The sequence below is a fragment of the Armigeres subalbatus genome, unplaced genomic scaffold, assembly GCF_024139115.2.
Source record: "Armigeres subalbatus isolate Guangzhou_Male unplaced genomic scaffold, GZ_Asu_2 Contig1118, whole genome shotgun sequence".
Lineage (NCBI taxonomy): Eukaryota > Metazoa > Arthropoda > Insecta > Diptera > Culicidae > Armigeres > Armigeres subalbatus.
In genome coordinates this window covers 3,205-30,239 of record NW_026941867.1, presented here as the reverse complement: position 1 = coordinate 30,239, position 27,035 = coordinate 3,205, and the positions used below count along the sequence as shown (strand labels likewise).

Here is a 27,035-nt window from a genome sequence, read left to right as displayed (position 1 = left end):
TCCATCTTTTATCTCATTTTGGCATGCCTCAAACATTGTTTAAAATTTTCACGGAAATCCCGCACGCAAAACTGTTCATCTTTGTATACTCACCTTGATTGGCATAATTACGCATACGCAAATGCAAAATCGCACAAGGTCTGCGCACAATATTGTCTATCCGAAATATATTTATAACGCTTTTTATACCGAAGTTTGATTTGTCTCCAGATGCAGGCAACTTTCCCAACTTCGGAAGCAGTGCGCTGGATTCGCCTAAAGATGCGCTACCCAAGTAGCACGCGCAACATCTTTCAAATAGGTGTTTGTTCCTAATAAATTGCATTGAAGACACTGGCAATACATCCAGTCACATTAATGCCACTTCCCAGTTTCAGAAAAAAAAAAACAATGTTTCATTTCCGTTAAAGTGGCGTCGCAATATTCTACCAATCTGACTTCTTGGGTGGTTTAAAATTCGAGGTGTTTCATATCAGAAACAAAACAGATAAGTTGCAGAATTAATAACACTCCGGTTCATTGCTGTTACAACAATGTTTCTGATATGTTGCAAATCACTTTGAGCTCAGCTGAGCAGTATTTTATTTTGACAGTCCCCTGCATGTTCCGTATAAGGTACAATGAAGTTACAAATGACTTTGTTGTTTATGTAGTGCACTTGTAGCAGAATCTAAAAATAGAATTGATGGTGTGATGGTTATAGTAGAAGGTTGCAAATCTCAAGGTCCATGGTTCGATTCCCGGTTGGTTTTTGTGTTTTTATTTTCATTGTAGCCGCAAGATGTTGCAAATAGGCTCCACCTCTTGCGCTTTTTGTGTCACAAAGGAGTTCCAAATACGACGCAGTGTGCATAAGTCAGACCTCTAGTAAAGCCCCAAACGCAATACAACGGAACGGCGACGGAAACGGAAAATTTGACAGTTAGCCCATATATTTTCTGTCAAATTTGCCGTTTCCGTCGCCGTTCCGTTGTATTGCGTTAAGCTTAAGTCACACCTCAGTTGTTGTTACTCACTGAGAAACAAGAGGTGTTGCTTGGGTAATCAACGCATCAATTAGTTTGACAATTAAAACTTCGGAAGAAAGTTCGGTTTGGAAGTTCCGACTTCCGAAATCTAATTTGGTGCTACGCCGACAATACATTGGGTCCAGATTGTGCGCTTTGTGCTTCTTCTTCGTCTTGGCATTACATCCACCACTGAGACAGTGCCGCCTCACTGCTTACAGTTTTCATTACATTTGCACAAAACGGGGCCCGCCTTAGCCTTGCAGAAATATGCGCGGCTACAAAGCAAGACCATGCTGAGGGTGGCTGGGTTCGATTCCCGGTGCCGGTCTCGACTCCCTGGGCATGAAAGTATCAGCGTGTTAGCCGCATGATATTCGAATGCAGAAATGGTAACTTGGCTTAGAAACCTCGTAGTTAATAACAGCGAGGCGGCAATATCCCAGTGGGGATGTAATGCCAATGATGAAAAAGAAGATTGGTTGGCCAAACGACATTTTTGGCTACGCCATATGACGTGTTCGGTTAAACTACATCTACCGTCTTATGACCTGTTCGGGCAAATCACTTTTCAGTCAAATTGATTTTTCTGTTAAACAGCTTTACGGCCAAATGACATGTTCGACCAAACGATATTTTTGGCTAAATGATCTTTTCTGCCAAATTGATGTCGATCTAATGATCTAATATTGTAGATCCAGTTAGAAGCCGAACTGAACTCTCGCGACAATCGGTGCACGGCAATGGCATATGCAGATGCGCACTACTCGCGATGCAGTCGCGACATCCGGAAATGGGAGAAAATGCGATTGTCGCGAGAACTCAATTCGGTTTTCAACTGGATCTACAATATTCAGTTCAGTCAAATAAAAGACCAAAGGAAAGATAAATCAGGCGAATATGGTTGCAGCAACTTAATTGTGACTGATTCTGGTCACATAAAAGTTACTGCGATGTATGTGTAACATGTGTGTTACTCGGGGACTCAGGCATATTCGGCCCATAGTGCCCAACAACCAAATGGTCTTAAAGCCTGTTGCGTTACGTAGTTTATTAACATAATCTGAATATGTAGTTTTGAATGTACCCTTTAAACGTCAGTTTCATTCACACGCACATCTTATTTATTCTGTTTCTGAATATGTACCAGAGTGGATGTGCGATTAATAAAATCGATTCAATTAAACATTTTCGAAGCAGGTTATTTTATAAAACATGGTGTCAGAAGTGATTGCCAACTAGATTGTTTTCTGGCATCATTAAGATATCGCGGAAGTGTATTGTTGAGGAAAAGTTCGGTCCGAGCGGCGAGGAGATCATTAGTAGCGGTGATCGCGAAACAGTTGTGCGGTGAAAAGCAAACGTGTTTGATCCTGTCTACGACTATATTTTTATCGATCTCGTGTTGATTTGAGTGTTTTCCCGGAAGTTTGATTTATTATAGATGAATGCTGAACAGTTTGCCCAGTTGGAAATGCAGAAGTAGGCGATGACGGCGCTGATTAGTTCAGTAAGCAGCCTGGAGCGCCGGCAGTTGGAAATACAGCAGCATCGTCGGTTCCAAGATGAATACACAGCTAGGTGTTGCAATGTGCTCAGTTTGTGGAAGAGAAGAAGGCGGGGTGAAAAATTCATTTTCAGTGCAAAACGACAACAAACCGGCTGGCTCTCCCATACTAAAATCCAAGATGGCTGAATCGTGAATTTGGCAGATTGGAACACCTAGTGGTGTATGCATCTTGGTCGGTTCCTCTACCGCATCCACTCGAACTGGAAGGTGACATGGAACAAAATTTTGATTTTTCCAGTCCAATTGGAAAACCTATGCCGGTGCGGTTTGCATGGATGCGTGGCAAGTGACACAAAACAGGCAGAAAACGAGTATTTTGCTATCGGTACTAGGGAAAACAAGCGTTGAAAAAGTATTTCAACTTCGAACGGACCAATGCTCAGCAGGATGATCCGGATCTTGCGTTGGTGGCAATAAAAGCAAAAAGTTGTGCGCAAACGTAATAAGTTTGTTGATTAGTTCGATTTCTTTTGGTGATTCAAGAAGTCGAGGAAGGTATCGACAATTATTTGTGCCGCGAAAAATCGATTGCGAAATTGTGCAAGTTTGATGCCTTGGAAGAAGACATGATAAAGGACAAGCTAACCACATCGATCAGGTGGATGAAGCTCCGTTCTAAGTTGATAACAACGAAAACAACGGAAGCACATGCTATGGGCTTGCGTCGCGCGGAAGAGATTACGAAAAGGCATCCGGTTACCGTCGGTCAGCCCAGTGCGGAAGTAAACATGGTGAAGAAGATGAAGTGTAAATGTTGTGGTGGCAGGCATGATTTTTCTAAAGGAGCCTGTCGTGCAGTCGGCAAACGGTGCAACCGATGCGGTGGAAAGAACCATTTCGAAAATGTAAAGACGTTGAAAAAAAGTATCGGGTGAAGAAAGTGGGAGAAGACAGTAACTCCGATTGTGAAAGTGAAAACCCGGATTCGGACGATAGTAAAAGTGTGTCCATCGGCAAATTGTTGAAAACTCTGGCATTGGAGGAAATGTTTCGGCGGAATTGGACTTGCGTCTCGCTGGAAAATGGCGAACGGCACGATGTAAACTAGATGCCGGTGCCAACACTAGTCTTGTTGGGCGTGAGAGGTAGGAAAATATCATCGGAAGCGACACAATCGGACTGCTACCGTCAGCTTACCGCTTTCGGGGTTTCGGTGGCAGCAAACATACCCGTGCTTGGTGAGGCGAAAGTTCCATGTCGGAGGAAAGACCGTAAGTACAGTCTTATTTTCCAAGAGGTCGACGTAAAACATGGCCCACTTCTTCCGGCAAATGTTTGTCGCATCTTGGACTTTGTAAAATTCTGTAACACGGTGAATTTTACTCGACCGAAGACTGAGCAAGGATTGCTGAATATTTATCATTTGAAAGCTCAGGATATCGTCAAACAGCATGAGGATGTTTTCCACGGAATCAGGAAATTAGCAGGAGCCGTATCTTTGGAATCATGCCCTGAAGTTCCACCATAAATCCAACCACCTCGCAGAGTGCCGATTGCATTGCGAGGAAAGTTAAAGGAGGAGTTGGGGGTCCTGGAATGCGATTGGTCGAAACAACACACCGAATGGGTCAGTAACATCGTGCTGGTTAAGCGGAAAGAGCAGCAATGCGTCCATCCATCTGCAGTTCACCACTATAGGCCTTTTCATGTGACACTGCCGAGACTGCACTTTCTGTTTACAACACAGTGTCACATGAAAAGGCCTATTGATGAAATTTTACCTGAACTGGAAAGGCGAAAGTTTTCTCGACGGCAGATGTTCGAAAAGGATTCTGGCGCGTAGTATTGGAAAGGAAAAGCAGCCAATTAACAACATTTTGGATACCATTTGGCCTTTACCGTTGGATTCGATTGCTGACTAACTGTTTTGTTGATTTAGTTTTACTGCGTCGCAGCATGCGTTAAAAAAAAATGACAGTTGTGCGTTGCTTCCGTATCGAATGGTGTGCCCTTGAAAACGCGAGTACTCTGAAAATTGGATTCCGTCAGGAGTGACCTTAAGGAGCAGCAGATCTCGCAGTAGCAGTATTCCAATTTTAAACATAGTTAGAGGCACCTGAGAGAATAATAAAATCATGGAAAAGGGCCAATTACTTGATTATACAGCCAACGAAAAGACTGGCGATTTTTGTTGGTTTATAGTGAAACAAATGTAGTGTGGACAGTTGTTAATGATAAAGTATTGGTGGAATAAAAAACAACGTTCCGTGTTCTAAAAAGCTACGATCGTAATTTTCTGATATGCTGCCATTTGATATTGATTTTCTTTAGCATCGCAGTTGCCGCCTATGCAATCACTGCCTCATTGGTCTGATGTAAAATTGATTCTAAGTTAGTTAACTTGGGTGCCTTCATTCCATTTTCTTTCTATTTTCAAATGAATAAGCAAGAAGCGAGGTTACACGATACCGCTATCTCTATCTATACCACACATAGTCACTTTTCACATTTCCTAAATTCTGCCCAAGTGCAGGAAAACATCTCACCCTCGTCCATCGTAATTCCCGAATTCTTCCTAACACACACATTGGCACTTGAAAAAGAATACTAAATCAAACTAAACTGCAGCCGGTTGGGCCAGTGGCGTGACACCAGCCTTAAAACCTTTTGGTTAAAATCACATTTCTCCACCGTCCGCGGACTGTGCTTCGTTTCCCACCAATCCCCCACAATAAAATTGATATGAACACTAACATTCTAAATCGCACTAACTATATTCTGGCCTTACGGCGGAACCATCGGTGGTTATCTGTCGCCCACCAGATTTTCCGCATCCGACACCATAACCTCCAGGTCCGATGGCAGTGGGTCATCGTCGTGGCCGGGCCGCTTCAGACCGGCGGGTGGCCATTCGAATCCCGCCGTGGGCGGATGCCGTTCATCACAGGACGATGTGTGCGGCCGTCGGTCCTCGGCCCGATCGAACCCGTTCGGCTTTTGGGGCCGTACGTTGAGGGACGTTGCCGGGACAGATGATGGTGCGGATGGCCGGGAGGCTGCCTGCTGCCTATACTGCCGCGTCGTTTCGTTGCAGTTCCGCTGCCACCGCCACTGAGGTTCGTGCTACTGGATGTGCGGGAAATTTTCTGCTTCTGCATACTATTACTATTAACACTATTGCTTGCACCGGCGCTACTATCTACTGGCCTAACGCTGGTGCTGTGCCTCCGACTAAGGGGCACTTCGTGCGGCATCGCGGATCGTGACGGTTCCTGATTGAGGTACTGACTGGACGAACCGGAATGCCGCTTCATCAAGTGCAGATTGGATGCCGAACCCGAGTGTCGCTGGTGCAGGCTCGTTGAGCTGGAGCGGCGCTTCTCGGCGAAGCTGTTTCTTTTACTGCTCGCCGACTTGGCCAGATTCGTTGTACTGGAACGGGTGAGGCTTTCAGTGCTTTCGCCACCGAGCACTCCACCGTAGGAGCGTCGGTGCTTGTCACGTTCTCGACTGTTACTATTGCTATGACTACCTCCGGCAGTGGCGGCTAAAGTCGAGGAACTGCCACGGAGACCGGATGAGGTGGGCCGAATCTGGCTCACCGATGTGATCGATGGGTTCCGGAAGTGGGACCCCACTGGATTCATTATGTTACTACCACTAGCGCTACGGTTGATGCGGAACGTGGCTGTATTGATGGGAGGAGGCACTGAGTTTGGCAGTTCGGTCGGACCACCGGCATCACCTTGGAATGTCACGTTTTCATAAACGTGCGTTTCGGACGATGGAGACGGTGGAGCCTCAGGCAGGTTGCGTGGATTGAGGGTTTCGTAGTTAGGCTCCGACAGAGGGCCAACAAAGGGAATGGATTCGTCCGCAGGTCGGACCAAGATGGCTGTGCGCCCTCGTTGCGTTTCGGACTGGATGGCTGCGGCTACCCGTTTCCGGTCCACCATGCGGCCCTTTCGCTTACCGACTGGTCCCACAACTACGTGGGTTTTAACGGAGGGATCGTTTTTGGATAGTTTGAGACTGAACTTGAAGGGCGGTTTGTACACGACCTGAAGACGCACCTTCTCGTTGATGTTTCCGACGGATTTGGTCTTCAATCTGGTTTTCTTGGGTGACCGGGGTTGCTGCTGGGACGTAACCGCTGCAGTAGTTGTAGTTAAATGCTCAGGAGTTGACTGGCTTTTATTGATGATGTTCGTAACTTTGGAGGCGTGTTCGAATTGATTTGTGGCATTCGTAACGATTGGCGACTCCAGAAGCCATCGGTGAACTTTTCCGAATGTATTGGAATGACTGTGAGCATCACTCCTAGATGAGTAGTCGATTACTTCCTTGTGTTTGGATTTCGTCTTTTTCTTTTTCTGTTTGGTGATCGGTTCTTTTACTGGGGACTCGTCGGACGGATTCCCTGGGGTGGCGTTCGAACGCTTCTTTTTCTTTTTTATGAGCTTCTTCGGACTGTCGGTCTTACCGCCAGCGACTGTAGTGGTTGTAGTCGTTTTCCCAACGTGCCGTTTGACCTGCTTTATGACCACCGTGGCGGGGTTGCTCGTTGACGATCTGGACAGATGGAACCGGTCCTTGGAGCTGGATGGAAGAATGGCGGTTGTGTTTGCGGCTGCCGCCGCTGCTGTAGTGGTCACTACTCCGCCAGTGCCGGTAGCTGTCGCTAGTAGCTGCTTCGGAACGGATTGACCCGGCGGGAGAGGAGCCGTTTTGGACTTGGATCGTTCGCCCCGGACTTTCTTCCTCAGCGGTACCTTGGTGCGGACGGCAGTGTGCACTATGACGCCGTTGTTGTCTTCCGGTAGGCGAACCGTCTCCGTCGTCGCACTGTGGATTATGGTGACCGTTTTGAGTTTCAGATTCGTCCGCTTGCCCAGCAGTTTCGCGCTCAGAATCTGTGGATTAGAAATAATTCGGACATTAGCACAAGATCGCCAGATAGACACGAGTTCACAGCAATCGGATTTCTAGCGGATTTTCTAGCAAATATAAATATACTGGGAGTTGGGTTGTGAAGCTTTCAGAGACAACCTTCAGAACTCACGATAACTCTCAATATCCAAAGGAATCTCCTTCCAATTGCGTACAGAATGTCGTATCTTCTGAGAATCGACGATAAACGAAAGACGGTATACAAAATGTGATTGAAATGAACACCGTAGAAGGAAACTTACCAATAGCGCTAAGATAATCACCACGATCAGGGCCACGGCATACCAATTAGAGATCACCCATTTCTTGAAACTGGCTATACTCTCTTCTGACAGTAGTAGTTTCCGCAGGGTGGCCAACGGTCCCGAAGGGTCTACCTCACGACACTTTTGCGATACATCGCAGTATCCGTTGTAGTCGTTGCAGGGAGTTCCCGGTTTGGCATACATATCCGGAACATCGAACGGTGGTTCATTCCAGTCGAAAGAACTGAGACATGGTTTATCTTCGCCCGGTAGCTTACAGCACAGTTCGCAAGCTCGAAGTGGTGGATCGTTCGGTCCAACGGCACACTGGCACGACTCGAGACCATACGCCAGGCAAATCGATCCGGTACAATCGCCCATGTAGCACACGTACTCTTTGTTGCAGATTGTTTTGTTCGGCTTGTTCACAGACGGAGGACACAGGGGCATGTTGCCATCGCAGTACGCCGGATCACGACAGCCGTTGTCGTCCCGACACTTGTCTCCGGTTTTGAGGGTACACTCCAGCGTACAACACGGCCCTTGCGACGGGCTACACTGGGCTCTGGAATTCGGAATAAAGTGTTAGATACGTGAGAGATTAATAAAAAGAAAATACTTACTTAGGTGTCAGCGTGCATGGCTTCTGATCGAACCGTGGATGTCTGGACATCAGGGTAACAACATGAGTCCTTGCAATCCTCTTCCCAACCGCAGTCGCACTGTTCGCCGTGTTCTACCACTCCGTTGCCACAGATGGAAGCTTGTGGCTCTACGGAAAATGTGCAAAAGAATTGTTACATATTTAACTGAAACTCGTGATGGATTTTCATTACCTGTGAAGCATCCCTTAGCGCTGCGGGCTTTCGCATTCAAAACCGGTTCGATGGCCTTCAAGGAACAGGGGCTGAACCGGTTGTTATTCCGCTTGTCTCCGGAAGTGGCCCGAGCAAACATGATGAAGTTACCATCTTCGCCACCCGGTGTGCATTGCTCTGGATCATGCTGTAACGAACGGGAAAAAAGTGAGAGTTTCAGTATAAGGCTCGATAAATAATGATCATTGTTCAGAGTTTACGATTTTTCTTTCTTAACAAAAGCGATGTTAGCCGTCTTTCAGAATTACAAACAGTGGTACATAAAATAATTAATGACACGTTCATTTGATATTGTTTTTCATGATAGGCCTGCATAGAATGCAAGAAGCGAATTCAATTATAACGATAATTATTCACAGCCGTTAGTCAAAGCTGCACTTAACATTTGAAGAACGTAGTGTGTGTTTCTTATTACAACAAGCAATGCTTTATACACTGACCCAGCCGCAAGTGTTTTAGATGTCAAACTATTACACCGTGTGCTCCACAATGTAAGACTCCTAATGTGGTGACTGACCCTATCCACTAAACCCTCCTTGAGCTTTGTAGTTACTACAATCTCAAACCAAAATTCACTCTGGAACCACATAACAGAATTACTTCAGAGTTGAAAAACTCTTCAATGATCTATCCGATTTTTGAGACCTTTGATGATTGAGTCCAAATTAGCGCCATAGTTTTCTCGTGCCCTTTGGCTTCTAGCATGAGCCACTCAGCTAGCGCCCATTCTAAATCGGCCCACAGTATGCTGCCTATATTACATGATCTATTTGATATTCGGAATCCTAACCGGATTTCCTTCGGAATCCCGACCGGATTTCCTTCGGAATCCCGACCGGATTTCCTTCGGAATCCCGACCGGATTTCCTTCGGAATCCCGACCGGATTTCCTTCGGAATCCCGACCGGATTTCCTTCGGAATCCCGACCGGATTTCCTTCGGAATCCCGACCGGATTTCCTTCGGAATCCCGACCGGATTTCCTTCGGAATCCCGACCGGATTTCCTTCGGAATCCCGACCGGATTTCCTTCGGAATCCCGACAGGATTTCCTTCGGAATCCCGACAGGATTTCCTTCGGAATCCCGGCAGGATTTCCTTCGGAATCCCGGCAGGATTTCCTTCGGAATCCCGGCAGGATTTCCTTCGGAATCCCGGCAGGATTTCTTTCTGAATCCCGGCAGGATTTTTTTCTGAATCCCGGCAGGATTTCCTTCGGAATCCCGGCAGGATTTCCTTCGGAATCCCGACAGGATTTCCTTCGGAATCCCGGCAGGATTTCCTTCGGAATCCCGGCAGGATTTCCTTCGGAATCCCGGCAGGATTTCCTTCGGAATCCCGACAGGATTCCTTCGGAATCCCGACAGGATTCCTTCGGAATCCGACAGGATTCCTTCGGAATCCCGACAGGATTCCTTCGGAATCCCGACAGGATTCCTTCGGAATCCCGACAGGATTCCTTCGGAATCCGACAGGATTCCCTTCGGAATCCGACAGGATTCCTTCGGAATCCGACAGGATTCCCTTCGGAATCCGACAGGATTCCCTTCGGAATCCGACAGGATTCCTTCGGAATCCCGACAGGATTCCTTCGGAATCCCGACAGGATTCCCTTCGGAATCCGACAGGATTCCCTTCGGAATCCGACAGGATTCCTTCGGAATCCGACAGGATTCCTTCGGAATCGACAGGATTCCTTCGGAATCGACAGGATTCCCTTCGGAATCCCGACAGGATTCCTTCGGAATCCCGACGAGTTCCCTTCGGAATCCCGACAGGATTCCTTCGGAATCCGACAGGATTCCCTTCGGAATCCGACAGGATTCCTTCGGAATCCCGACAGGATTCCCTTCGGAATCCCGACAGGATTCCCTTCGGAATCCCGACAGGATTCCTTCGGAATCCGACAGGATTCCCTTCGGAATCCCGACAGGATTCCCTTCGGAATCCGACAGGATTCCTTCGGAATCCGACAGGATTCCCTTCGGAATCCGACAGGATTCCCTTCGGAATCCGACAGGATTCCTTCGGAATCCGACAGGATTCCCTTCGGAATCCGACAGGATTCGCTTCGGAATCCCGACAGGATTCGCTTCGGAATCCCGACAGGATTCGCTTCGGAATCCCGACAGGATTCGCTTCGGAATCCCGACAGGATTCGCTTCGGAATCCCGACAGGATTCGCTTCGGAATCCCGACAGGATTCGCTTCGGAATCCCGACAGGATTCGCTTCGGAATCCCGACAGGATTCCCTTCGGAATCCCGACAGGATTCCACTCGGAATCCCGACAGGATCTCCTTTGGAATACTGGCAGAATTCCTTTCGGAATTCCTACAGGATTCCCATTGGAATCCCGACAGGACTCCCTTCGGAATCCCGACAGGATTCCCTTCGGAATCCCGACAGGATTCCCTTCGGAATCCCGACAGGATTCCCTTTCGGAATCCCGACAAAATTCCCTTTCGGAATCCCGACAGGATTCCCTTCGGAATCCCGACAGGATTCCCTTCGGAATCCGACAGGATTCCTTCGGAATCCCGACAGGATTCCTTCGGAATCGACAGGATTCCTTCGGAATCCGACAGGATTCCCTTCGGAATCGACAGGATTCCCTTCGGAATCCGACAGGATTCCTTCGGAATCCCGACAGGATTCCCTTCGGAATCCCGACAGGATTCTCCTTCGGAATCCCGACAGGAGTTCTCTTCGGAATCCGACAGGATTCCTTCGGAATCCGACAGGATTCCCTTCGGAATCCCGACAGGATTCCTTCGGAATCCCGACAGGATTCCTTCGGAATCCGACAGGATTCCTTCGGAATCCGACAGGATTCCCTTCGGAATCCCGACAGGATTCCCTTCGGAATCCGACAGGATTCCTTCGGAATCCCGACAGGATTCCTTCGGAATCCCGGACAGGATTCCCCTTCGGAATCCGACAGGATTCCTTCGGAATCCCGACAGGATTCCTTCGGAATCCGACAGGATTCCTTCGGAATCCGACAGGATTTCCTTCGGAATCCCGACAGGTTTCCTTCGGAATTCCGACAGGATTTCCTTCAGATTCCGACAGGATATCCTTCGGAATTCTGACCGGATTTCCTTCGGAATTCCGACCGCATTTCCTTCAGAATTCCGACAGGATTTCCTTCGGAATTCCGACAGGATTTCCTTCGGAATTCCGACAGGATTTCCTTCGGAATTCCGACAGGATTTCCTTCGGAATTCCGACAGGTTTCCTTCGAATTCCGACAGGATTTCCTTCAGAATTCCGACAGGATTTCCTTCGGAATTCCGACAGGATTTCCTTCAGAATTCCGACAGGATTCCTTTCGAATTCCGACAGGATTTCCTTCGGAATTCCGACAGGATTTCTTCAGAATTCCGACAGGATTTCCTTCGGAATTCCGACAGGATTTCCTTCGAATTCCGACAGGATTTCCTTCGAATTCGACAGGATTTCCTTCGAATTCCGACAGGATTTCCTTCGAAATTCCGACAGGATTTCCTTCGAATTCCGACAGGATTTCCTTCAGAATTCCGACAGGATTTCCTTCGGAATTCCGACAGGATTTCCTTCAGAATTCGACAGGATTTCCTTTCAGAATTCCGACAGGATTTCCTTCGGAATTCCGACAGGTTCCTTTCGGAATTCCGACAGTATTTCCTTCGAATTCCGACAGGATTTCCTTCGGAATTCCGACAGGATTTCCTTTCGGAATTCCGACAGTATTTCCTTTCAGATTCGAATTCCGACAGGATTTCCTTCGGAATTCGACGGGATTTCCTTCGGAATTCGACAGGATTTCCTTCGAATTCCGACAGGATTTCCTTCGGAATTCCGACAGGATTTCCCTTCAGAATTCCGACAGGATTTCCTTCGAATTCCGACAGGATTTCCTTCAGAATTCCGACAGGATTTCCTTCGGAATTCGACAGGATTTCCTTCGAAATTCCGACAGGATTTCCTTCAGAATTCCGACAGGATTTCCTTCGGAATTCCGACAGGATTTCCTTCGGAATTCAACAGGATTTCCTTCAGAATTCCGACAGGTTCCCTTCGGAATTCCGACGGGATTTCCTTCGGAATTCCGACAGGATTTCCTTCGAAATTCCGACAGGATTTCCTTCGAATTCCGACAGGATTTCCTTCGAATTCCGTATAGATTTCCTTCGGAATTCCGACAGGATTTCCTTCGAATTCCGACAGGATTTTCCTTCGGAATTCCGACAGGATTTCCTTCGAATTCCGACAGGATTTCCTTCGGAATTCGACAGGATTTCCTTCGGAATTCCGACAGGATTTCCTTCAGAATTCCGACAGGATTTCCTTCGAATTCCGACAGGATTTCCTACGGAATTCCGACAGAGTTTCCTTCGGAATTCCGACAGGATTTCCTTTGGAACTCCGACAGGATTTCCCTTCGGAATTCCGACAGGATTTCCTTCGAATTCCGACAGGTTTCCTTCAGATTCCGACAGGATTTCCTTCGGAGTTCCGACAGGATTTCCCTTCGGAATTCCGACAGGATTTCCCTTCGGAATTCCGACAGGATTTTCCTTCGGAATTCCGACAGGATTCCCCTTCGGAATTCCGGAAGGATTCCCCTTCGAAATTCCGGAAGGATTCCCCTTCGGAATTCCGGAAGGATTCCCCTTCGGAATTCCGGAAGGATTTCCCTTCGGAATTCCGGAAGGATTCCCCTTCGGAATTCCGACAGGATTTCCCTTCGGAATTCCGACAGGATTTCCCTTCGGAATTCCGACAGGATTTCCCTTCGGAATCTCGAGGTGGTCTCGAGGTGGAAATGTATGCGATTCAACCACTTGATGAAATCAAATCGAGTTGTACTACCTCGTCTTAAGACTCAGATCTATGTTTTTGTCGAAGCTAATTTAGTCCCACGCTGTCACATTATCTATTTTTGTGTGATAGGTATCGCAAAATATCAATGCTTCTTATTAGCAATTGCAACGAAAATAGAAATTTTGAATATGTTCTCGGGATTTAGCGTAAAATAGTAAACTTTTACCCATAAATTGCAAGGGATCGTATGGGACAGTAAATAAACAGGACCGGAAAGGCCGCAAACGACACGACAGCGATACGATGAAGGCCGTGTCAACGCTGTTATTACGAGTTGAAGACGATGGCAGTTGATATGCCCAGCTTAAACTTCATCCGTATCTGAAACCGCTGTCCCTCAAACCACACATCCGAGGATCATGGAGGCGGAAATAGCAGAAATAGCGTACAAATAAATGACTTCTACCGGCGTGATGACAGTAAAAAACTACAGCCCCATTTGCATGCACGGTCGCGTGGATACCACTCCAGAAGGGCGGCCACGGGCGGTTGCACGGATTCCTTTCCGTGCTTCTAAGCACATCGTGTCCGAGTTGTGGCTCTCGAGTTCAGGAAGGGAACTGCATGTAGTAAAATGAAATATCGCTATTTTGTAGGGCACTCGATCTATGTGTACACACTTCGAGGAAAAAAGAAACAAATGGGGACAATCGGGAAATGTGGAAAAGTGCAAAAGCTTAGCAAACAGTCCCCGCAGAGGTGGACGCCAGGCGCCTGGAAGAGGGAACCAGACAAACCACCGACCGTGCAGCGAGTCCTCTTCGTGTTTATTTTAATCCATGCTCAACGTGGGTTTTACTCAAAATAATTTACTGCTGATATGGGTGAATAAAGAATCGGAACCCGGACAGAACCTAGGACCGAGCTTACCTGTGTGACCACCCACCACAGGAGAGGGAAAAAAAGTAAAAACGAGCTGTAAAATTGAAATACTAACATGGATTAACCGGAATGGAGGTGGTTTTTGTTCGGAATCAGATGGCCACCGTTGGCGGCGGACTGGACGTTTGTGGAAGTTCATTGCAACAAATTGAAGGGATTTATTCGTGTTGGTTCTTCCTACGGTGCTGCAAGTCAAGCAGCCGCAACAAGTTACAACAAATTACTATCGGTAGATTTTGATCTTTGGGCGAAAAGATGAGAATGGACTTGCTTGAACAGGAACAAATTTTAATAAGTTATAGAAATATTCTAATAATAAGCTTGAGTTTCTCCACTACAAAATGAGTTACAAAGTGATAATTTTACTTTTTAAACTCGAATAAAATAATGACATCAGTTTAGATTATTTCAATATTAATTTATTGTTTAAAATAGATACTAAGAATAAGTTAGATTGTACCAGGATGTTGCTCAATATGGTGAGCACCAAACACGTTTTTTAATGGGAGACGTGATTCAAATTCATCACTCAACTTTATGGAGAATCTTTTCAGTATTCAGTTGGGTTCACATAACTTATTTGAACACATTTATTAACCCCCGCATCGGCAGTATTTAGATCGAAGCCGCGCGGTAAATTACCCAAGCTCTCCCAGGTGGCCCATTTGTCTGGAAGCTATACACCGATTCGCCAAAATGCCCTAACCCAACTTATGCCGGTCACCGTTAAATACTTTTACGACCGAGTGGCTGGGAGCGTCGCATCAAAATTCCCACTTTGCTTCCGGAAAATGTGGTCCGCCGAAAGCGATCGCAGCCAGCATCCAGCAGCATCATTACGCGTCGGTTCGTTCGGAAATTAATCACTTGCCGTAAACCGGTGCTACTGTTGTTGCTGCTGCTGCTGCTGTCGTCGCCGCCATCATACTTCAGGCGGTTTATGACCTATTGACCTTCAGGAAGGACTAAAGCTCTCCGCAGAATGGAAGCTGTGCTACATTGCCTCCAGTGCGGTGGTTCGTTATGTGGAGTTCTCGTCAACCGGTCGCTGGCCGCGAGCCGTACCGAAGCAACGTCTAAATTGGCAAACGGCATCTGCCTGTGATGGGGGATTTGTAAATAACTGTCATCATCCTAGTCGCCGCTGGTTGTTGATAGCAACGGACTACAAAACTACAAACTGTCAACCAGTTAGTGTACAGCAGTGCTAATCTGCAACTTGCATGCTCTGTTGTTTGCGACGCGTCGGGCTTGCAGGAGGCAAACTTTTCGTCGGAAAACTTTTTATTAGACAATTTATCAGGATTAATATTTAATTAATTACTCTCTGCACTTTTCGGTAGAAGGGTAAAGAGAATCGTACGTGCAGTAACATCCGTAGAACGGGTGGCCTCTGTTGCTCCAGTAGTGCCGAGTTCAGTGCAGCGTATGAAGTATAAATTTAGGCGTGCCATCGTCACGTGCCCTCGCGCGCGTACGCGAAACAACGACGCCACCTAACCCACGTCTCGCTTAATACACAACACTTCCAACCGAAACTCCACAGTAAGCAAGCAATTTATGGTTCAATAATGATTGTAATAAATTTCCAACTGACCACCCCCGCTGGAATTTTGCTTTTTTCAACTGGTTCCTCTTTTTCTGATCACGATTTGGTTTTGTTTCGTGCTGGTTGGTGCTTTGCTCGTGGATTCTTTTTTATTCCTTCTGTTTATTTCTGACACCAGCTACGTGATGTTTTATCTCCATCAGGATACGCCCCAGCACTTACACACAAAAGAATCGTTTTGGTCGGTGTAGCGCTCGCTAATCACGATCATAAATTGTTACAAGACAGATAGCAGCAGTGCAGTGCCCAGGGACGATGGGTTTTAGAATACACGGTTGTCGGTTTTATTACTGTGAGTGAGTGTTGACAGAACTTTATATGTATCATCGAGAACCAAAAAAACAATTTAAAGCCATCCATCTTTATTGATCCTGTCATTTTTTGTCTGAATTCATATTAAATATGTTCTAATCTTGCACGAGCTCTTGGAGTCGGACACATTCGGGAACGGCTTTCACTGCATTTTACCTTGAACACATGCTTCACGCACCTCCTTGCAACTGCATCCCTTCACGTGCACTCCTTGGGCCAGATCCGTGAGCTTCATGATAGCATCACAATCTCTATGACCAAACCACCGATGCCAAACATGAACGCACTCGCTGGCCGATGTCGCCAAAGATGCCGACTCCTTGTATTGACGGATCACGAACAAACCTCCTTCTAACTCAGCAACGACACCAATTTTTCCATTTCCGTTTCGGATGTTCGGATAGCCACAATGGTTCAATAATAATAGGTTTGATGAAACTTACCAATTACTGATTTTTACAGATACAGTAGACGTTCGATAACTGCAAGTCATTTAACTGCAATGCTTTTCAACTGCAATTCGATAGTTGCAAAAGTTTTGCAGTTATCGGACCGTTTCATTCATTTCATTTATTTAGTTTACATCTAAACAGAAACCTAACACTGAATCAACAATTTAACGCCACAATACACGGTTCGATGCCGCATCTCTCCATCCTCGAATGCGCCCCACGCTCGCCAAGTCGTTTTGCACCTGGTCTGCCCATCTTGCTCGCGGCGCTCCACGCCGTCTTGTACCTGCCGGATCGGGAAGCGAACACCATCTTTGCAGGGTTGCTGTCTGGCATTCTTGCAACATGTCCTGCCCATCGTACCCTTCCGGCTTTAGCTACCTTCGGGATACTGGGTTCGCCGTAGAGTTAAGCGAGCTCGTGGTTCATTCTTCGCCGCCACACACCGTCTTCTTGCACACCGCCAAAGATGGTCCTAAGCACCCGTCTCTCGAATACTCCGAGTGCTTGCAAGTCCTCCTCGAGCATTGTCCATGTTTTATGTCCGTAGAGGACAACCGGTCTTATAAGCGTCTTGTACATGACACATTTTGGTGCGGTGGCGAATCTTTTCGGCCGCAGTTTCTTCTGGAGCCGGTCGTTGGCGCGACTTCCACAGATCATGCGCTTTCGGATTTCACGACTAACGTTGTTGTCAGCCGTTTGCAAGGCCCCGAGGTAGTCGAATTCCTCGGCCACCGCGGAGGTATCCCCGTCTATCGTAACACTGCTTCCCAGGCGGGCCCTGTCGCGCTCGGTTCCGCCCACAAGCATGTACTTTGTCTTCGACGCATTCACCACCAGTCCAACTTTTGTTGCTTCACGTTTCAGGCGGGTGTACAGTTCTGCCACCTTTGCAAATGTTCGGCCGACAATGTCCATGTCATCCGCGAAACAAATAAATTGACTGGATCTGTTGAAAATCGTGCCCGCCTCTCCGCATAACACCTTCTAGCGCAATGTTGAACGACAGGCGCGATAGTCCATCACCTTGTCTTAGTCCCCGGCGTGGTTCGAGCGAACTGGAGTGTTCGCCCGAGATCATCACGCAGTTTTGCACGCTATCCACCGTTGCTTGGATCAGTCTGGTAAGCTTCTCAGGAAAGCTGTTCCCGTCCATAACCTGCCATAGCTCAACGCGGTCTATACTGTCGTATGTCGCCTTGAAATCAACGAACAGATGGTGCGTTGGGACCTGGTATTCACGGCATTTTGAAGGATCTGCCGTACAGTAAAGATCTGGTCCGTTGTCGAGCGGCCGTCAACGAAGCCGGCTTGATAACTTCCACGAACTCATTCACTAATGGTGACAGACGACGGAAGATGATCTGGGATATCACTTTGTAGGCGGCATTGAGGATGGTGATCGCTCAAAAGTTCTCAAATCAATGATTTGGTTAATTCGAATGGTAGGCCATTTTGAAAGTCGATCCTTACCACAACCCATTTGTTTTGACGCTCGAATGTTCCTCTGAAGACTTGCAACTCCCGCAGTCGAATTCAGCTGCACGGAACGAATATAACTTCGCACGATGTGACTTTGATGTAATCAACGCTAGATTAACTGCATTGGACTGGACGTGTTTATCAAACCTCGAAACGGTGGATGATGCTGTGACTGTTTTTTATGACAATGTTTACCAAGTAATTCGTGACAATGTCCCGCTGAAAACCCGAAGAATGTCTACAAAATGCCAACAACCATGGTGGAACCCGCAGCTGCGCAGACTACGGAACCGTCTACGCAAGGCCCGTAAACGTTATTTTCGTTCCAGGACAACTGAGAATAAGTATGCTGTTCAACTTGCGGAAGCTGAGTATAACAGCGTGCATGAAGTTCGTTTCCGTGAGTACATTGAACAAATGCAACGGAACCTCAAAAAGAACCCTTCATCGTTCTGGTCTTTTGTGAATACTCGCAAAAGGTCAGCTGGCATTCCGAATAACGTCTTCTATGGCAATCATAATTCTTCCGCCGATAACACTTCTGCAAATCTCTTTGCTGAGTTCTTTCGCAGTGTGTTTGAGTCAGATTACCATTCACCGCCACAACAGTATTTAGATGAGTTACGAAGCTTCAACATCCATCTACCGCAGCTAAACCTCAGTTTTGACACGGTTTTTAACGCTCTTAATGCAGTTGACGTTTCGAAGGGACCTGATCCAGATCAGATTTCACCGTCGTTCATAAAAAACTGTGCAGCCTCGCTGGCTGTCCCAGCCCTGACAATTTTCAACCGATCACTCGCGGATGGCGTGTTCCCTGATGCCTGGAAGCACGCATCAATTACACCGATCTTCAAATCCGGCAACATACATAGCGTGGAAAATTATCGACCCATTTCGATCCTGAACTGTTTGGCCAAAGTACTCGAAAGACTGTTGCATGACAAGCTTTATCAAGCCGTTAAATCCGTGATATCAGAATTCCAGCATGAATTCATGCAGAAACGTTCGACGGTCTCTAACTTCATGAGCTTCACCAATAGTGTTATTGGATGCATCGAGAAGCGGCAACAAGTAGATGCTGTGTATATAGACTTTTCGAAGGCATTTGATAAAGTTCCACATGATCTTGCTATTTTGAAACTGAACCGTCTTGGTCTACCGTCGTGGATCGTCAACTGGATTCATTCGTACTTGACTTTTGAAAAGCTTCCGTCAAGGTTCGTGACGCCACTTCCGATGAATTCAAGATTCCGTCTGGCGTTCCACAAGGGAGTAATCTAGGACCTTTAATTTTAGCACTATTCATCAACGACGTTTGCGATCAGCTACACTCGTGCAAGCTGCTTTTTGCGCATGACCCAAAAATTTACCTAGTCGTAAAGTTAGCTTTAGATTGCTGTGCACTTCAAGCCGACATTGTGCGCTTATCATCGCGGTGTCAGATAAACGGAATGCAAGCCAATGCCAACAAATTCAGAATCATTACTTTTTCCTGTGTTCACTCACCAATCAGATTTGACCATTCGATGGACCAGTTACCGCTTATTAACTCCATAAAAAATCTAGGCCTTACCTTGGACAATAAGCTTGGGTTCAACGAGCACATCTGCTCCGCAACTCTCCACAATTCGATGATGTTTATGCTTTGAAAACACTATACTGCTCATTGGTCCGAAGCATTCTTGAGTACGGAGTTCAAATATGGGCTCCTTGCCATGCGATTCATGCATCACGCATAGAAAGCATCCAGAAACGTTTCGTCAGATTCGCATTACGACAGCTCAGTGGCGTAGCCTCGGGAGAGGTTTTGGGCATACCCCCCCCCCATAAACAACATTTTTAGAAGGATTTTTTTTTCGAAAAAAAATAATGTTCAGAAAACCCCCCCCAGACCAATTTTCTGACTACGCCACTGCGACGGCTGCCATGGACCGATAACCTGCCACCGTATGAGCACAGATGTACGCTCATTGGCTTGCAAATACTCTCCAAACGCCGAACGTATTTACATCGACTTTTTATTTTTTACATGATCCGTGATAACATTGACTGCAGTAGCGCGCTCCGGGAAATCAACTTCCACGCACCTTGCCGCCGATTACGCAATCCCCAATTGCTTTGGACCTCGGCGCACCGTACTGCTTACGGTTACAACAAACCACTTGACAGATGTTGTAGATTGTTTAACGATGTATGTGATATGTTTGATTATATTGTTAGTAAGCTTGTCTTCAAAAATAGGATTAAGATACTGTAGTCTGTGTGGTTTTGAACCAAAGATGAAATAAATAAATGAGAATGCGCTGCAGCTATCGAACGGCATTCGTTAACTGAAACGTAAACAGTTTGCAGTTATTGAACGGCTACTGTATTCTTGATTTTTCAGAAGATCATCCGGTGATCACAATGGTCCGTTTATGGGTCACAATAATTCCACACTCAGGGTTCAACGAGAAATGGTTATTAAATGGTGGATGTGATTTTTTATTAACCTTCCCGTTCCCGACGTCTGATTTTAAGGGCTTTCAAAAATCTAAACTGCTGTAAAATCCGCATTTTTTGACCGATTCTTTCGCAACAAGTTGCATTCCATCCGGATGGATCCCAATTTTCCATGTTTTCTCTTGGAGTTCCTCCGGGAATTTCACCAGCAGTTCCTGAAAGAATCTCCGAGAATTATTCCGGTAGTTCTATCGGCAGATCCTACGGGGGTTCCTCTGAAAATTCTTCCGGGAATTTCTCCAGAATTTCAGGAATTCATTCAAGCTTTCCTTCTGGAATTCATTTAGGCTTTTTCAGGAATTTATATAGAAACTCCTCCAGAAGCTCCACCGAGAATTTCTCTGGGAGATCATCAAGGAATTTTCCGGGAGTTGATGATGATCCAGCTACATACCCTAGAAAGGTGTCAGTTAGACGAGAGATTTGTCTATAAGATGAACTATCCAAGAATTTTTCCGAGGATTGGAGGATCTGGAGGATTTTTGGATAAATTCCCAAAAAAGCCTGAATGAATTCCCGGAAGAGCTACTGCTGGAACTCTTGGAGGAATTTTCAGAGGAACAGCCGTTGGAATACCCGGAATTGAACTTCCGAAATCCCATTTCCTGTGAATTTCCTGCCATTTTATGCTCCAGGAATTCCCTGTGAAGCTCTTGGAGGGATTCCCGGAGGAACTCTTGGAAAAACTCCTGGAGGAACTGCCGGAGGAACTCCCACAAGCACTTCCGGAAGAATTCTCACAAGGAAGTCCTGAACTAATTCTTGGAGAAGTTCATGAAGGAATTTCTGGATAAATATCTGATGGAATTCCCGGAAAATACCAGAAGGAATTAATGCAGAAATTTCCAGATAAAATGCTGAAGAAATTACCGGATGAATTCCAGGAGGTTAGTTCTGAAGAAATTCCTCGAACTCTTGAAAAATATCTTGGAGGTGAAGTACCTGAAGCAATTCCCGGGAAAATACCTGGAAGAATTTCCGAAGAAATATATGAACGAATTCCTGGAGAAATTTCTAAAGAAATTTTAGATTAATTCTTGAAGGATATTCTGAAGTAATAGCGGAAAGAATTCCAAAATGAATTCCTAGAGGATTTCGCTATTAAATTTATGAAGGTATTCCCGGAAAACTCCTGAAAGTTATCCTGGAGGAATTAAAGAAAGAGTTCCTGGAGGAATGTCCGGAGAAGTTCCTAGAAGAATTTTCGAAGGGATTTCTTATAGATTTACAAGCGAAATAATGGAGCGAAATCGGAGGATTTCCGTCATAAATTTCTGAAGAAACTTCCAGCGGAATTCTGGGAGGAAATTCCGTTTGTATTCCTGAAGCAACTCTCGAATGTATTCCTGAAGGAAATGCCGGAGAATTTTCTAGAAGAATAGCCAAAGAAATGTCTAGAAGGAAAAATTGGAGATAAAAAGAAATCTTCAAGGAATTGCCTCATGAATTTCCTAAAAAAAACAAATTAAGTGAGGGGTTTCTAGATAAGAAGAAATTACCATTACATGAGAAAGATTTTCGAACGATTTTCAGAGGAATTTTTGAATAATTTTCCGAGAAAATTTAGAAGTTCCCAGGGGAGCTTCTAGAAGGATTTCAATGAGAATTCTTGAGCCCGAAACTTTTCAAGTTGTTTGACCCAACCTGCCCCCTCTGGCTACGCCCTTGTATCATTTCGATCATTGCTCTGTAAAATCATGAAGCTTGAGGTGTCACACGACCTATTTTGAATCAATTTAGAAAATGGCCGTTCCGTAGGTCCTCCGGATTGTGGCCGGATTGGATGGTCATTCCGTAGGTCCTCCGGGGTGTAACCGGAATGGATCCGGGTGGGTCAGGAACCCTAAAAATATCATTCCCATCATTGCTTTGGGAAATCATGAAATTTGAGGTGTTGCACGATCTGTTTTGACTTAACCCTTTATAAGGCATTGGCAACTATATTGCCACCAACAAATTATTTTTTTCTATTTATTAAAAAGAGATCTACTTATTATTTCCCATGTAGTGGCTTTATTTGCTTCCTAGTAACACCCCAGATGAATTTGAGCCATAAAAAAATTGAAATGTCAATTTGAGAAACTGTTCTTACGATTACGATTCGAACAGATCGTATGTTTCGAGTGGAAAAAAGATTTTCAGTTATAATTCATTAAAAAAACGACAAAGATATATTTTTCCCGTTGGTATTAATTATTTTGAATCTCATGTGTTAGATTATTACGTGATTAGCGTGAAAAAAGCTTTGCCTTTCTGTATAATTGGTTTTAGATTTTTTGACGAAATTGTGTTTTTTCCCAAGGGTCCCCTCTTATGAACAAAAGCGCAAAAAATTTGTTTTTCACTTATAATGCGTTTTCCGACTATAGTCCTATAGGACTCTTCACCAAAAATGTAACGTGCCTTGGTTTTACATAAAACCTAATTTTTAAAAATCTTTCATTTATTTTAGTTGTTGCCTATTTTCCCGCTTGACGGGCAGTGGCAACTATAGTATATATATATATATTCCCCCCAATTTTCCAATGTTTCTGAACTGTGTAATGTATAACAAACATACATTTGAGTTTACTACCATGTCACCATTGTGTCCTTTTGACCGGGCAGACGTTGTCCTGCATAGTAGGCGAAAAAGGGCGCTGTAAACTTCCCATGCGAAGTTTCCATACGCATCTAAATTTTAGTTTTTGATGATTTTCTCAACTTTATTCGTGATTTTCGAATAAGGAAATATCATATAAGATAATCCATCCGGCCGTTTTCGCGTTATGCGGATACGAACACAGACCATTTCATTTTTATTATGTAGAAGAAGAAGAAGATAGGGTCGGTGTATCGGTAATAGTGGTATTAGTGACAGGTCCAAATGGTTTTAATTCATATCTATTGATAGGAATATATTTACTGTGATGTAAATATATTGGCAGAAAGCTGTTTTCAGGAAAAATATTGTAGATATTTCAAAATATTGTTTTCCTTTCAAAATCACTTCCTCCATTAACTGGCACATGGACAAGTAATAGTGGTACTAACTAACTTTTGTTCCTAGAATAGTGAATCCCATTGGTTTCTTATGGGATTCACTATTATAGGAACGCCTTACTATTATTGGTGCAAGGGAGCCAAAAAGATAAGGAAAAATTATGTTTTCCGATGTTTTTCCGCAAAATTTGTAAACTTTTTCGCACACATTCACCTGTTTTGAGCAAGCACTATTGTATGAAGTAATTTGTAAAAATTAAAATGCACTACATCAAGCGAAAATCGTGTTTATATTACTGGCACACCACTATTACTGGCACAGCCACCCTAATGTGCTTTCCTATAAATAAAGAAGGATCGTAGTAACCGTTCGCGAGGGTGGACGTCAACAAGTTTCGTCCACACGAATTTTATCCTGTGCTTTTTGTTTATTTCGTCAGGTTGCGGCCCCGGAAATCTGGGATCCTAGTGTGCGTGATTTTTACGGCACGACGCGTTTCCGGCGGTGTATTTATTTTTCGGAGTGACAGCTCGTAGTTTGCGTGGAAAATTTAATTTTTTCTTAGATTTCAGTCAGGTCTTCGCATGCGCGTGTGTTAAATTATTAAATCTCGTTGGTGTTTGAAGTTTGAAGATTCGATTCTGAGGGTGATCCTGTTGATCGAACAAGGATCCCTTCTCGCATAAGTGATTGTTCAACTGGTTGCGTGGGTGGCGTCGTCCGATAATTAGTCTTTGGTCCGATGTTACATACCAGCCGGTCAGATGATAAGTGGGAGTTTTATTTTCATATTATATCTCGCTTTTTCTTGCGTATTTCTTTTGTCTATGTTATTCTCCTTTTTATGATAATTTCTCTTTTTGAATCTTCTGGTTCGCAAGGAGGATGCTCCTATATACTCGTGTGAAAACAATAACGATGGCGTTGACGTTTTAGTCTACATTCAAATGAACAATCGCTCACTTTGAGTGATTGATTTATTATCCTCACGATGGATGAACAATTCAACGCGTATTCTAAAAAATCTGATAAGAAAATGCTAATACTGTTATATATAAAAATATTCGTACTAATTGGTAAAATAGAAGTTGCATAGATCACATCGCTTTATATGGTGAATCCCGATCTATGTTTCTGATTATCGCGTCCAACTAACACAAATACTTTCCGTGGTAATTTTGGAGAGATTTTGGAGATGACTGTAAGGATTTGGCCTGCGCCGGTTTTGATAAACATGCGAGAGCTGCTGGAACGTGCACTTCGAGAATAGATGGTAAATCCGACCACTATTCACTTGGATTGAAGTGCAATTCGCACCAGCTCCAGTAGCAACCATTGATATGTACAGTCAGTCTAAGCTAAGCTAAGCTATAATGTATCTTTCCTATAAATAAAAGCAGCAAAGCGATAACTTTCCGTTGATACGCTATGGACATCATCGATGCAAATACATTTTTCCAGCTTTTTACCCCTGGCGAGCGCTTGTGATTCAGCTAACGACGCCAAATTTTTGCTGTCGCCAAGCGATTATGATTTGCACTTTACAGAACATTTTTTTCGGCTCAACAATTGGCTTTTATAAATGTTGTGCCGAATGTCACTAAACCGAACAAACCATTAGGACGAAATCCATCTGGCCGAACAGGTAGTCCGGCCGCAAAGGTCATTGGCCGAAAAGTTCGTTTGGCCGAAAGATCATTGGGCCGAATACTATACCTGTGCACTGATTGAGATTTTACCGACGGCTTCCTCCGGAAGTTCTACCATTAATTCCTCCGGAATTTCTTCCAGGAATTCCTTCGGAAATTCCTCCATGAATTATAACCATCGTCGTGGTAAAACATATTCGGTGACGTGGAAGATTTTCATGCGGCGGAATGCCGACTCATTTTTGACGGTGGCGGCGGTGGCATGACGCGGCGGCGCACAAGTCTACTGAATACGACATTTGGTCGAATAGGTTATTTGGCCATACAGATCATTTGGCTTGAATACCCGATCAGCACAAGTCAGACAAAATGGTTGAAGAAACTTCAATGTGACTAAATCTGGTCGCAGTAGCCCATGTGGAATAAGTCATTTAAAAAGTGACAAACGAGCTGTGAAATGTTAAACGTTTCACTTCTCGTTACTCATTTCCCCACTTCTCACTGTGAAAAGTGAGTAGTGGGCAGTGAGAAGTGTGTAGAAGAAGAGTAGTGAGACGTCTTAATTCTCACAGTAAAAAGTGAAAAGCGCAAAGTGAGTAATGAGACGTCTAACTACCCACAAATTTTGTTTGAGAGAACCTTGAAAAAAAAAACAGGAAGAAGAGCAGAATAGATACCATACACTTTGTACATGAAGCTGTTTGTGTGATACAAATCTTCTTTTTCTATTGTATACTAGCAGACCTGATGAACTTCGTTTCGCCTAAAATTGATTAGTTCTCGAGTTATGCAGAAATTTCGCTTTCATTTGTATGGCAGCCCCTTTCCAAGAGGAAGAGGTCTTGAAACATCTTAGAACCTTCCCCGACCCCAAAAACTTCTGCCTATAAATTTTTACGCCGATTGGTTCAGTAGTTTCGGAGTCTATAAGGTTCAGACAGATAGAAATTCATTTTTATCTATATACATAAAAATGAATTTCTGTCTGTCTGAACCTTATAGACTCGGAAACTACTGAACCGATGGCCGTGAAAATTATATGCAGAGGTTTAGGTCGGGGAAGGTTCTTAAGATGGTTCAAGAACCCTTCCTCTTTGGAAGAAACTTATACAAATGCTAACAATTTCAACTCGAGAGCTAATCAGTGAATAAATCAACTTAAGGCGAAACGAAGTTCGTCGGGTCGCCTAGTAATAAGTAATTTGCCAATGTTCTCAGTATCTTCCTTGTATCGAAGTTCAAAACTGTTTCCACTCTGTCATTACTCATTACCGGTGACCAGCAGTGACCAATGCTGAAGCACTAATTTTATACTATACTTACCGGTGAGCCAAAGTTGTGGCCGATTTCGTGCGCCAAGGTCACATGTGAAACGGCCGGAGGAACGTGCTTGCCGTAGTTCAGCAACGTAACGATGCCGGTGTTGAGCGATTTTAGCGATCCACGGTAGTGCTGCGGAAGGATAGAGAAACAAAAAAGACAATGAGTTTTCAATAGGTGAATGCATGAAGAGGTACGATATGGAGTTGCAAGTTAAACTATCTATACATTCTTGTATAATAAATCAGCGTCATCATATTAAAAGTATCAAAAATCTAGCCTCGTTCAATACACATGGAGTCCAATATCCTGATGTGAGAGGCTAACTTTACAAAATGCGATGGACAGAATAAGATGATTTTTAATATTAGAGGGATGGGA

General features: G+C 44.9%; 1 protein-coding gene across 1 annotated transcript; it reads right to left on the bottom strand.

Moving 5' to 3' along the window:
• Positions 1–1,767: 1,767 nt before the first annotated feature.
• LOC134202255 (uncharacterized) lies at positions 1,768–26,786 on the bottom strand (the record flags this gene model as incomplete). The annotated part of the gene is given in 7 exon segments (XM_062677298.1): positions 1,768–5,540; positions 5,543–7,430; positions 7,710–8,277; positions 8,336–8,385; positions 8,387–8,484; positions 8,549–8,717; positions 26,658–26,786. Coding segments are annotated over 7 exon segments (3,120 nt in total), but the record flags the coding sequence as incomplete, so codon positions are not given.
• Positions 26,787–27,035: the final 249 nt, after the last annotated feature.